Source organism: Puma concolor, chromosome A1 (assembly GCF_028749965.1).
Source record: "Puma concolor isolate L17-30 chromosome A1, mPumCon1.1.hap2, whole genome shotgun sequence".
Taxonomy (NCBI): Eukaryota; Metazoa; Chordata; class Mammalia; order Carnivora; family Felidae; genus Puma; species Puma concolor.
In genome coordinates this window covers 83996137-84013413 of record NC_141667.1, presented here as the reverse complement: position 1 = coordinate 84013413, position 17277 = coordinate 83996137, and the positions used below count along the sequence as shown (strand labels likewise).

Genomic DNA, 17277 nt, shown 5'->3' with positions numbered 1-17277 from the left:
CATAAGAGACTCTTAAATACAGAGAACAAACTGAGGGTTGATGGGGGGGTGGTGAGGGGAAAACAGGTAATGGGCATTGAGAAGGGCACTTGTTGGGATGAGCACTGGCTGTTGTATGTAAGTGATAAATCATGGGAATCTACTCCCGAAGCCAAGAGCACACTGTATTGTTAGGTAACTTGACAACAAATTATATTTTAAAAAAACAAAACCAAAACATTCCTTAGAGAGGTAAAAACTCCCTTTGGTTAACAATAATATCCTTTTTGGAAATTTTATCAGAGTTTATTCTGAGGAAAAGTTTTCCTCAACTCTAGTGTTTCTTTATTATTATTACTTTATTTTTTTTATTCTCAAGTTAGTTAACATACAGTGTAGTCTTGACTTCAGGAGTAGAATCCAGTGATTCATCACTGACATATAACACTCAGTGCTCACCCAACAAGTGCCCTCCTTAATGTCCATCATCCATTTTCCACATCTCCCCACCCACCTACTCTGGAGTTCCTTAATCATTTTGGGTTTGTGAACACTTCTGAGAACTTGATTAAAGTGACAGAACACTCCAGCCAAAATGCACCATATGATTGCATAGTAGGTATGTGCACACATACGCACACTCGCACCCCCATACATACACACATAAATAATATTGGGGATTCCCAGGCTCTTTTGCGTAGGGCACTCATTAACCCCAAGGGCCTGCAGATTATAGTTTAGGAATCCTGCTTCATTTCTCAACACAAACCACAACATAGAGAGGGTTTTAGATCAGTGTTGTATCATTTAATGCAAATTGCTTTCACCATGGCTTGCATTTTATTGTCTTTTAAAAAAATGGTATTATAAATAACTAATTCTAACACTGAAATAAAATCTAGATTAATGAAATATTTTCTTAAGTTTATTTATTTATTTAGAGAGAGACAGAGACAGCATGAGTGGGAGAGGGGCAGAGAGAATCCCAAGCAGGCTCTGCGCTGTCAGTGAGGAGCTGGATGTGGGGCTCAAACTCACACAACTGTGAGATCATGACCTGAGTTGAAACCAAGAGTCAGACACTTAACCAAATAAGCCACCCAGTAGCCCCATGAAAGATCTTTAAATAAAGAAAAATGAAACTACAAGGTATTAAAATATGGAATACTTTTTCAAAAGATCTGTGTACAGAAGATTTTTCAAAAGGACACTAAATGCAAAAGCCATAAAATAATTCTGCATAAAAATACCATTAGCAGTCAAAATGGATAGGACAAACTGACTTAGCACTCTTTTTCAAAATGTCCATACTATATATTTTTTATCAGTAGACTTTTTTTTTTTTTAGAGCGTTTTAGGCTTACAGAAAAGTTGAGCAGAAAGTACAGAGTTTCCCATATATTCTCTTTCTCTCTGCCCTCAGATTGCCCTCAGCTGCACCTTGCATTGGTGTGGTATATTTTTTTACAATTGAGGAACCAGTAGTTATTAATATTAACTAAAGTCTATAGTTTACATTAGGATTCATTCTTTTTTTAATTAAGTTTTTAATTCAGGTATAGTTAACATACAGTGTTATATTAGTTTCAGGTGTACAATATAGTGACTCAACAATTCCATATGTCACCAAGCCTCATCAGGATAAGGCCATTCCTTAATCCCCATCATCTATTTCACTTATCCCCCTCGTACCTCCCCTCTGGTAGCCATCAGTTTGTTCTCTATAGTTAACAGTCTATTTCTTGGTTTCCCTCTCTCTTTTTTTCCTTTGCTTGTTATTTTTTGTTTGTTTCTTTTTTAAAAAAAATTAATAGCCCAAGCATACTTTTAAATTCAAATTTTAGTTAATATAGAGTGCAATATTGGTTTCAGAAGTAGAATTAATTCATAATTACATACAATACCCAGGGCTTATCACAAGTGTCCTCCTTAATGCCCATCATCCATTTAGCCTATCCCTCCACTCCCTTCCCCTACATTAAGCCTCAGTTTGTTTTCTATCATTAGGAGTCTCTTGTGATTTGTTTCCCTTTCTTCTCATTATCACGCCTTTCCCACATGTTCATCTCTTTTGTTTCTTAAATTCCACATATGAATGAAATCATATTGGTCTTTCTCTGATTGACTTATTTCGTTTAGCATAATACATTCTTAGCTCCATCTACATTGTTGCAAATGACAAGATTTCATTCTTTTTGATGGCTGAATAATATTCCATTTTGTGTGTTTGTGTGTGTGTGTGTGTGTGTGTGTACATACGCTTAAACACACACACACACGCACACACACACATCTTCTTCATCAAGTCATCAGTCAGTGGACACCTGGGTTGCTTCCATAATTTGGCTATTGTAGATAATGCTGCTATAAACATAGGAGTGCGTATATCCCTTTGAATTAACGTTTTTGTATTTTGGGGGCGGTAAGTTCCCAGTAATGTGATTCCTGAATTGTAGAGTAATTCTATTTTTAACTTTTTGAGGAAACTCCATACTGTTTTCGACAGTGACCACACCAGTATGCATTCCCACCAACAGTGCAGGAGGGTTCCTTTTTCTCCACATCCTCACCAAAACTTTTTGTTTATTGTGTTTTAAATTTTAGCCATTCTGACAGGTGCGAGGTGGTATCTCAATAAATTTTGGTTTGCATTTCCCTGATGATGAAGGATGTTGAGCATCTTTTCACATGTCTGTTGGCCATCTTGATGTCTTCTTTGGAGAAATGTCTGTTCATGTCTTTGTCCATTTTTTAATTGGATTGCTTTCTGGGTGTTGAGTTTGATAAGTTCTTTATATATTTTGGATATTAACTCCTTATCTGATATGCCATTTGCAAATATCTTCTCCCATTCTGTAGAATGTCTTTTAGTTTTGTTGATTGTTTCCTTTGCTGTGCAGAAGTTTTTATTTTGATATAGTCCCAATGGTTTATTTTTGCTTTTATATCTCTTGCCTTTGGAGACATATCTAGAAAAATGTTGCTACAGATGATGTCAGAGAAATTACTGCCTGTGCTCTCTTCTAGGATTTTTATAGTTTCAGGTTTCACATTTACATCTTTAATCTATTTTGAAATTAAGGATTCATTCTTTGTGTTGTGTATTCTATGGGTTGAAAATGCATAATGGTATGTGTCCACCATTACTCTATCATATAGAATAATTTCACTGTTCTAGGAGTCTCCTGTGCTCCATCTAGTCACCGCTGTCCCTCTCTTCCCTTGCCTTGAAAACCACTGCTCTTTACCATCTCTATACTTTTGTTTTTTCCAGAAGTTCATTAAATTGGAATCATATAGTATGTAGTCTTTTCAGATTGGCTTCTCTCATTTAGCAGTATGCATTTAAGAGTCCTCCATGTATTTTTGTGGCTTGATAGCTCATTTGTTTTTATCATTGAATAATATTTCATTTTCTGGATGCACCACAATTTGTTTATGCATTCACCTACTAAAGGACATCTTGGTTACTTCCAAGGTTTGGCAGTTATGAATAAAGCTGCTAAAAACACACACATGATGGTTTTTATGTGAACATAAGTTTTTAATTCATTTGCATAAATACCTGGGAATGTGATTACTGGGTCATATAAGACAGTGTTTAGCTTTATAAGATACAATGAAATCATCTTCTAAAGAGGCTATACTATTTTACATTCTTATCAGCAGTGAGCGAGAGTTCCTGTGGCTTCACGTCTTTGTAAGAATTTGGTGGTGTTAGTGTTTTAGATTTTAGCCATTCTAACAAGTATGTAGTGGTATCTCTTTGTTTCACTTTCCATTTCCCTGATGACATATGATGTTGAGCATGTTTTCATATGCTTATTTCCCATCTGTATATCTTCTTTGGTAAGGAGTCTGTTCAGATCGTTTGCTCTTTTTTTAAATTGAGGTTTTTTGTTTTTTGGTTTTTTTGGTTGTTGTTGTTTTCTTGTTGAATTTTAAGAGTTCTTTGCATATTTAAGATACAAGTCCTTTACCAGAGATGTGTTTTGCAAACATTTTTCTCAGTCTATGGCTTGTCTTCTTATCCTCTTAACTACCATAACTTTTTACTTGGCAATTTCACTTCAGAAGTATACTGCCAGATACATATGTGCTCATATAAGACATAGTTTCAAGGAAATCTGCTGTGTCATTGTTTGTGGTAGCAAACGGAGAGGAAAAAAGAACCCTACATGCTCATCAGTTAGGAACTGGTGAAATTATGGTACATGCACCAATGGAAAATTATTCAGCTATTAGAAAGAATGAGGTCTTTCTATATAACTGTTAATAAAAAAGCAGCTCTGCATCGTATGACAAGATTCCGTGTTATTTTAACTTGGTGAATAGTAGTTGTCCCTAAAAAGGAAAACTACACAAGTAGAGTGGAAAAAGACTTCATTTACAGTCTACTCTTTTGTCTTCTTAAAAGTTTTCCTATATGCATGGACTACTATTCAAAACAAATTTTAAAGAAGAAGACATAATAAAGATAAAATTGTTAATGACGTGAAGGGACAATGCTTAGATTCTTAACGTCACCTTACTTTTCTACAGATAGCTCATAAAGTCAGCTAATTTAAAAAGATACTTACTCTGGAAAAATAACACTAGTTCAAAGTACAAGCTTTGCAGATCTATTTCTGGAGATAACTATCTGCCATTGTGCAGCTATCATTTAAGACTTACAAAAAAAGTTAATTATCTTATATTTGTCTTTTCACTTCCAAATACATTATGCTTATTCACTCAAAGTAATATGTCTTGATGTTTATACAAACCATTTGCCTATTTTCAAGATGAATAAAAAAAGCTAAGCTTCCCAAGACTTCTGTTGCTGGTAAGCAATTCTACAGTAAGACAGAAAATGAATTATGAAGCTGTTATGCTAACTTTTAGGATACAATCTTTCCCCCAAAATTAAAAAAAAAAAAATTAAACCTAATCCTATATAAAGAGCAAAGGGTATCATTTTAAGGCAGTATTAGTAGGACCGATTCTAGACTAATAAAATATCTTACGGTTTTAGTGAATTATGGCATCTTTGCATTCGCTTGAAATTCCAAATGGTCAACATCAAAATTTGGCACTGTCAAACTTTATGAGCTCTGTGAATATGTGCAAAGTATTTTACCTATTTAAATATATATTGAAAATTCTATTCACTTACTAGCATTGTCTAGAAAAGTAGATCATTTTTGGCTCATCACTCTAAAACATAGTTATTTATATACAGTCAACACTGGTTTCCTTAAGAGGATGCCCAGATTAAGGACCTCAGTAGAGTGCAGAGGGTCACAGGAATGCCAGCTGCGTAACAGTCTCTCCCTAAAGAGTTCGCTGTGGTTCATTTTACATTTCTGGTTAGTTTCCACACTGTCGCTTTCTTTCATAGAGAGTAGAGGTTGGCAGTACTTCCCTGTGACATCCACTTTCACACCCAAATTGGTCTTCATAGGCTCCCATTGTGTGCACTACAAAGCAACTTGCCTTGTTGGCAGCTCTAAGTGGGAACTACAAGTCTTTCTTTTCTTCACTGTTCTTTTCTGGCTCACAAGCAACCTCCCACCAAAAGCTGAATCTGTGGAAGAGACTACATCCAAGAGATAATACTATGAAAAAGTATGAAGAGAAGCCCAGGTGGCCACCTTGCAAATTTCCAATGTGGAAGCCTTCGACCTCTCTGCCCAAGAAACAGCTAAAGTCCTAGTGTAATGAGCTTTACAAACCCTAGGAGCCTCTTTACCTTAACTACATACGCCTCCCTAATACAATCCCTTAACCATCTAGCTAAGGAACTCTTAGAAGCCATTTGACCCCTCTTAAGACCCCCTAAGAGTACAAACAATCTTTCAGAAGATCTGAAATCTTTGATTCTTCTGAGACAAACCCTAAGTGTTCTTCTTACATCCAATTGAAGCAGCCATTGCTCTTTGTCATTGCTGGGGCTAAAGAAAAATGAGGGCCAAGAAACCTCCTGGTTTAGATAAATCTCAGATGCCACCTTTGGAAAATTTGAGGAACTGCCCGAAGAACAACTTTATTCCAAAGGAGCATTAGAAGTGCCCCATAAATCAAACCTGAGGCCACTCCAGAAGACATGATCAACTAAAAGAAATACAGTAAGGCACCATTACAGTCAAATAATGTGCTATCATTTACTGAAATGACCAAAACAGAAAACCATCAAGTCGTGACGAAAAAACAAAACGAAACAAAAAAACCAAATAAATATAATAACTAAACATCTTTTTTTTCTCTGAAAATGCTTATGTCTCTACAAAATCTATTGTATCATATTCAAATTACTAAGAGCATGGCCAATTTAGCTAAATTGACGATATAATGGTAAACATCAAAGTAAAAAGTAAAATATTTAATCATCTTTATATTTTCTCCGTGTGATGTTAAGCACCTGGATATTTTTAAAACATCTGGACAATAAGAAAAAAAAAACCCTCACTTTCATCACATTGTTTTGGTTACATGGACATAGTAGGCAACTCTTTCCAAGATCTTTATTAGCAAAATATGCTCCAATCAAAAGAAATACACAGGAAACCAAATGACTTGATCTTTTTTTTTTTTTTTTTTTGCTATTCCCTCCCACACAAGATTTCCAAGCAAAACATTAACTATCAGGATAACTTAAGATGCATTTGGTTTCTTTAATCATCCATTTCAAGGAATCTTTTCCTTCCTGATTTAAAAAAAAAAAAAAAAACTATGCTTTTGATAAGAATCGATTAACTTGGCTGTACTGAATAAAACATTTAAGTTTTTCTTGACAATTTCCCTCAAGATCACTCTTTTCAGGGAGCCATTTATATAAAGTTATGTCAGATTAAATCAATCTTAGCTTTGTTTTAAAAAACATGAATTTCAACAATGAAGAACGCATATATCACAAGGGGATAGTCTAGTACTTAAGATATTTCTTATACCTGTCCTTCAAAATACCTTCCACATACTACGTTCAATAACCCACAACTGTGTTTCTATAATGCATTCTTATTAATGTGAACTTGAGTTACTTTTATCTGCCATGCTGCTTATATGACAAATTTGGGTAAGGCAGTATATGTAGCATAATTATTTATTTTCTCTGTTGATTTTATTCTTTAATGATAACTATTTCTCTCAAATATATAGCATTTGCAAGTCTCAACATTTCTTGGTCTTAATCTAAATAAGTTGGACCAGCTTTTCCTTTTCTCCTTTTATTCTGAAATCAGTATGTCAAACCTCTGCCTCAATCATTAGCCATTAAGTTTTGTATCTTCATAATACTTCTCTAAGACAATTCTAATTTTGAATTTATGCTGCTCTTTAAAGGAATAAAGTTCTTAAAATCCACCTAATTTCTCTAGAGCCTAGTGTTGGACCAATATGAGTCCAAAGAGGTAAGAGGCTATATGTGTTGGAGTCCACTCTATTTCTTGATTCACACTTCAGAAAAGATCTGCTAGAGATGTGGATGAGAGATGCAAAATCATAGCCAACCATGGTGGATGAGTACCAACATCAACTGTCAACTGCTTGAGGCACCAACTTGTCACTAAAAAATTAGGATGTCATATTTATCTACTCAGCTCTTTCTCTGACCCAGTCAGTTAAATCTAGAAGACCCGCTAGGGTTCATATTATCTCCTAATTAAATCTACTTTTCCATTCTGTCTTTTAATTTTCATATTTTCTGTCTTTATATTTTTATTATTTTCCTATTAGACTTTTTAATAGCTTTTAGAAACCTGAAATCCACCTCCATTTTTCTTCAAATTATCTCCAAACTTGAAAAAATGATCTACTTTACTTTATAATTTCACAGTGCTACTTAAATGTAATCTGACACATAGAAATATAAGCTATGCTTAAAACGAAAGAAACTTAGACCCTATAACTTTCCCAATATTATTCACCCAGGCAAATTAACTAAAGAAATGGAAAAGTAAACATATTAAAGTATATGTAATTTCTTACTAAGAAATTGGGTTTTGAAATCTTCTGATTGATTGTTAATCATCTGGTTTTCTCACGTCATTTTGCAAACGCAGCCACAAGCTCTATTAATTGTCCTTAACATGATATATGGTATCGTGCAAAAGAGAATTTTGTATGGTTTATTCTGATACAGATGAAAATATTTGGAAGTACAGATAGGAACACAGGGAACATATTTTAACTATCTAGATTTTGAAATCTAGAAACATTATTTCAACATACATGGCACAGTTTGCCTCGAAAGGATTTTGTGAAGACTAAACTTAAAACATTATATAATTATTATTACTTTTATAACAGCTCTCATTTACTGATTGTGACCTACTAGACATTCTTTTAAATACATAACACTAAGTCATTGAATTTCCACAACCCTACATAACATAATGAGATCTGAAGCATGTAGTAGTAACAAAAGAGAGAGAGAGAGAGAGAAAGTTAGTTTAGTCCTACACCATCATTTTGAAGATGAGAAAACAGAGGTCTAGAAAAATGAACTATCTTGCCTAAAGTCATCTGGCAGCTAGTAGCAGAAGAGGAGATACTACATCATCCACTATGCTTGTTTTTTCCATAGGCTAGGCTGTGTTTCTCTGAATTAAAAAAAAAAATATCTGATTTTATCTAAAGATCATTATCCAGAATTGACCTCCAATGCTTTGTTAATTAGAATTATGGAGTTTGCCACGTATAAAGGATGAAAATATAATTCTATGGTGTGTATTATATTTAATATTTATTTAAAGGATTCTATCATGCATTTGTTTTTTCAAGTAATGGTATAGATTTAGTGGCAGGAAGTGAAAACAGAGAGAAGAGTTGGTTTACAAATTTAAACAAAGGAGCATGTTACCTGAAGGGTTTCTGGGTGTCTTGAGTGATATAAATATTTCTTCCAATAATTCTTCAACATTTTCTTCCAGCTTCAAAAAGGATTTTACGAGCTGTGCTAAGAATTTGAGTTCATTTATGGAGAGGAAAAAGTTTCTTCCTTTCTGTGAACACTCGGGTGTAACTGTGAAAGAGAAGATCTATTTGTACATTTTATTTGTTTTCTCAGTAAATACTGAAACAATCTATGTGCTTCCATAAACCATCAAAACTAACAAGTTCAATAAGTAAACCAAGTTCGTTATTAAGAAATGAATATAGGGGCGCCTGGGTGGCTCAGTCAGTTGAACGTCCAACTCTTGATTTTGGCTCAGGTCATGACCCCAGGGTCATGGGATTGAGCCTTGCATTGGGCTCTGCACTTATCTTTTAAGATTCTTTCTCTCCCTCTGCCACTTTCACGTTTGTGTTCTCTCTCTCTAAAAATTAAAAAAAAAATGCATATAAAATCTCCTAAAAGAGTCTTTAGGGAACTGGGGATGAGTATTCTGTTTGATACAACTATGACAACTAAATAATTATATTGATTCTCAGAGTTATAAACAGGAAGGTGATTTGTTGTTGTAAAATCATATACAATTTTATTTTTTTGAGTCTGTCACAACTTGAATCTAGTCACAAGGGAACATCACAAACCCAAATTGACAGAAAGTGTAGAAAACAGCTGGTCTGTACTCTTTAAAAGTGGTATGTCATGAAACACAGAGACTAGGAAACGTTCTAGTCAAAAGGAGTTTAAAAAGACATGACAACAGAAATCAATACATGATCAGTGTTTTATTTTACTTTATTTTTTTTACAAAGAACATTATTGGGATAATTTGGTAAAATGTGAGTAAGGCCTACAATCTGATGCTCTTATTTCATGATTGTTAATTTTCTGATATGGATAACTATACTGTGATTATGAAAGAGAATGCCCTTGTTTTTAAGAAATATAGTGAAGCATACAAGGACAAATATCTGTAATTTATTCTCAGTTCAGGAAAAAAAAAAGTTTTCAGAGACAGTGAATGCAAAGGTGGAAATGTGGTAAATTATTAACATTTGATGAATCTGGATAATTTTTGTAAGCATGAAATTAAAATAAAAATTTAACTTAAAAGAAAAAGTGACAAGACAAAAGGAGTTTTCAAGACCTTAGAAGGATTCCTCCTATATCATTAAAAAGAAGCAACCTAATTGTTAAATCTAGACTACATAATTCATGAAATCATGTTTAAAAATAACTTCAGTCTAAGTAATTGTGATATCTATTGCTTTCATAAGAACAAAACAACTTAAAATAAATAAAGATTGATTTTTCCCTTTTATAATTAGTGTTTTCTTCTTTTGTAACTACATCACACTACCATCTGAATACAGAAAAATATCTTAAACTTCAAGCATATGGAGAATAGAACTAACCTCACCAAATGACACTGTGGACCAAGTTTTCAAAGATTTAAAGAATTCTTCTTTATTAATGTCACTTCTTAAAACATACATGGCATTAAGAACTATCTTGAGGCTTAATAACAAATTGAAAAATCTGCACTCTTGTAAGGTAAGCATACAATCCCTTTGGTGAGAAAACATGTGGAAAGTCTCTTAGAAATAATGTAAGGCCTGGTGATTCCATGTGAAAAAGTTTACCTTCATCACATGGATCTAAAAGGAGGGTTCCAAACATGTGACAATTTAATGGGTAATCCACTTGATTTCAGTTACATTTTAAAACGCTGGCATCAGACTTGTAACCGTATGATAGAGGTTTTCACTGAGGACCAAAAATGTCATGGTACCTCTGCGGATAATTTGAGAGAGACCCTGTCAGCCAACTTAAACAGTAGAATTTAATCCTGTTCTTGAAGCGTAAAACAAGGCTTTAAAAAAAACCCAAAAAAACCCACAAGTGCCTACAAAAACTATTTCATCTCTAAATTGATATTAGGCACACATACCTTAAAGTCTACCTCTAAACAGCCCTGCTCACACCTGTCATTCACCCACAGGCATGCCAGAGAACATAAACATGGACGATCAGCATATAACTAAGATTCTACCATGAAAATCATGACCCAAAAATGAAAAGAAAAGAGAATAAATATACTGTGAATCATTTAGCTGTTGCTTGACTCTCATTTTGCCTGTTTGATTTCTTTTAGGCTTTGCTCATGTGGTTGAAGGGTCTGGTAACCTTCTAAATCTTAAAGGTGTTCCTTTGGAACTAAATATAAGCCAAATTTTCAGACTTGAAGAATTCTTCTTCATTCTTTAATAGTTTAGCTAGAAAAATAAGAAGGCTTTGTGTAGCTCCATTCTCATTACAAGTATTGTATTTATAAAGTAAGCAAAGAAACACACACCTTCCTAAAACATCTTTGAGGGTCCAAACCCTCTAACCTAACAGTGCTACTTGTTTAAAAATTATGTAAGGTTGGGGCACCTGGGAGGCTCAGTCGGCTAATCGTCTGACTTTGGCTCAGGTCATGATTTCATGATTCATGGGTTCAAGCCCTGGGTCAGGTTCTGTGCTGACAGCTCAGAGCCTGGAGCCTGCTTTGGATTCTATGTCTCCCTGTCTCTCTGCCCCTCCTCTGCTTGGTTCTCTCCCTCCCTCTCTCTCTCTCTCTCTCAAAAATAAATAAACATGAAAAAAAATTATGTAGGGCCTGAGGATTCCATATGAAGAGGTCTTACCTTCATGATCTGGATTTAGAATAATCTTGTATTGCAGAAATTTAACAATATTGAGTGCTAAAGGCTTTTCAATTCAATGCATCTTTACAACTTCATAGTGAAAGAGGACAGAAAAATATGTGTGACCTAAATCTAATCATTTTTGTCCCCAAGAAACAATGATTATGCTAGAGGTCCATTAATTAGTAGTCCTTATTTCCTATTACTATTAGCTCAGTGTTCTCCCAAGGGCTATTGTGAAGGTTCTTAACTTATGGAAAAATAATTCTGTGATAAATTCATTTTGTCGAAGTCCATTTAAAGCAAAATTAAACACAAAGGATGGACTAGCATAGCCCAAACTTGTCTTATTTCCCCTACAATATCTTCCAGGACTAGAGTTCTACTCATCACATCTTAGCTCATAATTTCTATTTGCCTACACATACCTATTTTTCTGTTTCTCAGACTCTTCACTGTCAACAAAATTAGGAAAGGGTTTCCCCTTTTACTTTTTCTTTCAGTCAATTAATCTTGTTTTCCTCTTTCTTTCACCATTCTGTTTGTCCTCTCCTCCAACTCACCTCCCCAGAAAATCTTACCTGAATACAATCAATTCATCTTCCCTGCTAAACTAATCTGGCCTTTTATCTATTTTTTTTTCCTAAACATTATATGACTGTCTTCTTTCAAGAAACTTTGGGCATACAGGCTTATCCACAGGCAAATATGTTTAGCTGTCCACCAATCACTGCTATAAAATACCTGAAATAATGATTGTCGGTTTATTATAGGATGAGTTTTATGATTCTTAAAAAATATAAAATTCTTCTAAATCCTAATAATATTATAAACAAAGGTTACATTTCCATCTTAGGGTAAGACTTTGATTTACCATTAACTAACAAAGAATAAGTCCATGTTGAGGGTTTTTCCCCCCTCCCCCATATTATTTTAATAAAAATTTTTCTAAAATATGATTCCCGGCTTTATTATTTAGTATTTAGAACACAATTAAAATTTTTCTTCATGACAGAGTTATGATAAAAGTTTTTTATATGCTCCACTGAAAGATGAATATCTGTCCCTCATCAAAGGGCATTTCTCAAACCTCATTCTACAAGGATTCTATGATCAAATAGGTTTAGGAATCACTACATACTAAATGCTACTTAAAGAGACCCGCAATGCAAATCAGCATATTAAAATCTATTTACTTTTATAATAATGTAAATTTTTAAAAAAATGATGTTTCTCAAACTTTTTTGAGACACCAGTTTACCAACAAATCTATTAACTTTTGGGATGTTCTCAAACAGCAGTGTTGTATAGGGCACACTGGTTTAGATTACAGAACTACTTGAGTGTTTATATCTGACTTGTAGTCTTTCCTCCAATTGTTAGACCTTTAGCAGAGGGTTTTTGTTGCTGGCTTTGTGACTGATTTTACCAGTATTTGCTTCCATTTGTAAACTACTGCTCCTCATAGCATCACAGTATTCTGCAGACCCCTTTGAGAAACTAATCAAAGTCTCCTAAATCCCTATGGACCCTCTCATTGAAAAAAAAAAAAAAAAAAAAAAGAAAAAGAAAAAAGAAAAAAAATCTATGTAGTCATTGTTTCAGGGCTTAAACAGAACCACCTGAAGTCCATTATGGCTCTCACAGGGCACTGTGGTCCAGGACCTCCTGAATTGTTAAAAATGCATATATATTCCTTGGCCATCACCAGATGCCTGTTAAACAAGTGTCTCAATTGAGTTTTCCACCTATTGGAGTTTGAGACCACTGCCTGAGGAGTCCATGAATTCTAGTTAAAAACTGTTATGGTAGAAAACTACTCTCTGGACATCAGAAAATCTGGGGATTTGGGTCTTAGCAAGTCAACCAAAGAGGTGCTATTGCGTAAAACAATGACTTAAAAGAGAAATGTTCCCTTTTTTCTGATTTCTGATTTTTTAAAAATTTCTGGAGGAAATATAGAACAATGGTAGGAAATTTCTAAAAGCATATCTTACACATCTGCTCTGGGCAAAAGAACTGCTCCTAGGAAAACACCCAAAGAAAAGTTGTGATTTTATAGACACATTCATCTCAAATGTGAAATGATTTCCATGAGGCCCAAGATTATTTCCAGTGTATTCATCATAGTATTTCAAGAACACAGCATAATTTCTTACACAAAGTGGGCACTAAAAACAAAACAAAACAAAACAAACAAAAAAAATAAATGTAGGAAATTCCAAAGGTCCTAGAAGTAAGTAGGTTTGTCTCAGAACAAAGAAAGATTTTATACCTCTTCCTGAAATGCATTCTTCAAAACAATGACTATAGATTGAGTCAATAAATAAATAGATAAATAAACAAACACATGCATAAATAAATACAGTATTATATACACTTTTTTTAGTATTTAGTTAGACAAAAGAAATTTGAAGATTATTTCTAAAATAGAAAATGTGTGCAAAATATATATAAACTCAATTATGAGCTGGGAATCTGATAGAGCATATTGATAAAACTGACTCTAAAATAGGATTTTTTGTATGTGTTAACAAAAATAAAATTAGGGGTGCCTGGGTGGCTCAGTTGGTTGAATGTCTGACTCTTGGTTTCAGCTCAAGTCATGCTCTCAGGGTTGTGGGATTGAGCCCTGCGTTGGGCTACACACTGAGCGTGGAGCCTGCTTTGGACTTTCTCTCTCTCTCTCTCTCTCTCTCTCTCTCTCTCTCTCCCTCCCTCCCTCCCTCCCTCCCTCCTTCCCTCTGCCCCTCTCCCTAGGTCGCACGCTCTCTCTAAAAAAAATAAAAATAAAAACAAATTATATATACTTTAGGTAACATCGTATGCCAACTATACACAAATAAAAAAGAGTATACTTAAGAAAAATATCTCACCACAAAAAAATATGCACAGATATTCATAGAAATATTGTTCTAAAATTAATTAAAAAACCTCTCTTCTCTCTTCAAATATATATACACACACATATATATACATATACATCATAATATACATATATATGGATATATCACTCATAAAGAATATAGACTCCACACTTACAAGTGTTTTTCACCTAGTGACTAACAGTTAGAATTTTAACTCCATTCTCTGATAGCAAAATTAAGGAAATTGAAAACAAATCTTGAGAAACATTAGGGCTCCTCACACTTGATCCACAACAAAGGAGTATTTGGATTAATTATCAAAGTCCAGCTAAATCAGACAAACCATAAAAGTACAGGTAGTTGCTGAAAGAACACATATTATTTTTCAAAACCATTAGCAACAGAATTCTTGTTAATAATAGCATTAAGATACAGGAGAAAATGAGAAGCTTGAAAATCAGATAATCTGAAGCTGGTGGATCAGTATAATAGGATAAAAGAAGCACATTTTAGTTTTCCCAAGAAAAACGAACACTAGCCACTCTATTATTGACCGTAAATGGATCCATTTTCAGTGAGGCGTATTCTTGGTGCCACCAGACAAATGATGTAAAAAAGAGGTAACACACAAAAGCTACTGGAAGGCTCATTATTGCAGATGAAATTCATGGCATAATCCAAATGGAATATATTTATTTCAGTAAAGAAAACTTTTTAACAATATTACAAAAGAAGTCAGCAGGGACCACATGGGAACAAATAATAAGCAGTACTTTTCCCAGTACCCAAGTCACTTCCTGAGAGCAGGTGGGACTTTGGAGTACACTGTCGTATTCCAGAAGCCTGAATGAGCACTGTGCCTCCTGGAGCGCCTGCGCCTGCCTCCATGGAGCCACACAGCAGGGGAAGGAAAGAATGCACACACTATGTCCCCAAATGTGTAAGGAATCTTCTTTGTCATGTTAGCCTAATAAGAACCTGGAAAATCATGGACAACCCACAGGCATTTCTTTTTGTCACCATAAAGAAGAAATTAAAGTTATTTTCCCCTTTTGCTTTGGCATTATTTTTTTTTAACTTTTAGTTATTTTTCAAATATATACAAGTAGGAAAACATTTTTTTTTAATGTTTATGTATTTTTGAAGGAGCTAGAGACAGAGTGTGAGTGGGGAAAGGCAGGGAGAGAGGGAGATGCAGAATCTGAAGCTGGCTCCAGGCTCTGAGCTGTCAGCACAGAGCCCGATGTGAGATCATGACTTGAGCCGAAGTCGGAGCCTTAACTGACTGAGCCACCCAGGCGCCCCAGAAAATATTTGAAATAAAACTAAGAAAGGAGTATTTCCACCTTAGTTTTCAAACTGAATTTATTATTTCTTATCTCGTCAGGAAGCTTCCATATGTACCACCCAAAACAGGGTAAAACTTTAAAATGAACTGAGTAAATGGATGAGAGACTGAATATGTGATTGAAAGGGTGAAGTGTTTATCTTTGAAGTGAAGTGAAAATGCAACTCAACACAAGCTGAATGTGTCGAAATTTCGACGCCCCAGAGATAAGTATCGGGACCCTTCTTTATGGTGAGACAATGGAGAAGGAATTATAGGGAAAGCTGAGCCTCATAAAAGTTCATGAATCTGGGGAAATGGCTGATTTGGTAGGTGGAGCATGCGACTCTTGATCTCAGGTTGTAAGTCCGAGCCCCATGACGGGTGTAGAAATTACTTAAAAATAAAATCTTAAAGGGGCGCCCAGGTAGCTCAGTAGGTTAGGCGTCTGACTCTAGATCTCAGCTCAGGCCGTGATGTTAGAGTTGTCAGTTGAAACCCCATGCTGGGCTCTGTGCTGGGTGGGAAGCCTACTTTAAAAAAAAAAAAAAAAAAGTTAAAAAAAATTTCTTGTAAAGGTTAATGAATCTGAATTGGAAATAAGAAAACATTAAACTCTTAAAAACTGGAAGTTAGACTCCTCTGAGTCTCTCTGTCTCTCCCCACTTCCATTTTTCCCTCATGTTTTATCATATGGAATACTGTTCATAGCACCACTACCTGAAGTACAGGAGGTAATAGAGTGGAGTAGCTAACATGTGGAATTACGAGCCATATGGCCTGGGTTCAAATCCTGACACTACTCTCTCCCAGCCATGTGACTTTGGACAGTTATTTAGTCTTTCTATGACTCAACAGCGCATGAGGTTTAACTGAGTTAACATCTCAGAGCAGTAACTGAGGGGTAGTAAGTCCTGTATAAATGATAGATATTATTATTTTATTTTATTTTTTTTTTAAATTTTTTTTTTTTTCAACATTTATTTTGGGACAGAGAGAGACAGAGCATGAACGGGGGAGGGGCAGACAGAGAGGGAGACACAGAATCGGAAACAGGCTCCAGGCTCTGAGCCATCAGCCCAGAGCCCGACGCGGGGCTCGAACTCACGGACCGCGAGATCGTGACCTGGCTGAAGTCGGACGCTTAACTGACTGCGCCACCCAGGCGCCCCTAAATGATAGATATTATTATCATTTCCTTTGAGAAGCCTGCCCTCAGATCCTACACCAACTTACTTTCCTTTTCTACATGCTCTTTCTTATTTTACCTCACACATACCTTCATTTTAACACTTACTATGTCACATTGTAATTATAAGTTTGGGAGATGTGTCCTGAAACTTTAATCTTCTCAAGGGAGAGATCCTTTTTCCCCATTACTGCATTCCCACTATTCATCAGAGTGCCTACATGAATGAATGACCAGAATTATACATACTGGTGAGTATCAGAGACAAAACCAACTGCTTTTAACTCATTTTATTTAGCTTTTTCTCCCTGCCATAAACATGGTTCTTTAGTAAGATACTAACATTACATGAGTTT

General features: G+C 35.0%; 1 protein-coding gene across 2 annotated transcripts in view; it reads right to left on the bottom strand.

Annotated features, from left to right (window-relative positions):
* Window positions 1–17277, bottom strand: part of KIAA0825 (KIAA0825 ortholog) — a 393731-nt gene that overhangs the window by 281018 nt on the left and 95436 nt on the right. For both annotated transcript variants that reach the window (XM_086717843.1, XM_086717852.1), the window contains exon 6: window positions 8819–8980. In XM_086717843.1, coding sequence (XP_086573969.1) covers window positions 8819–8980 — 162 coding nt within the window. The remainder of the gene's footprint in view (window positions 1–8818; window positions 8981–17277) is intronic.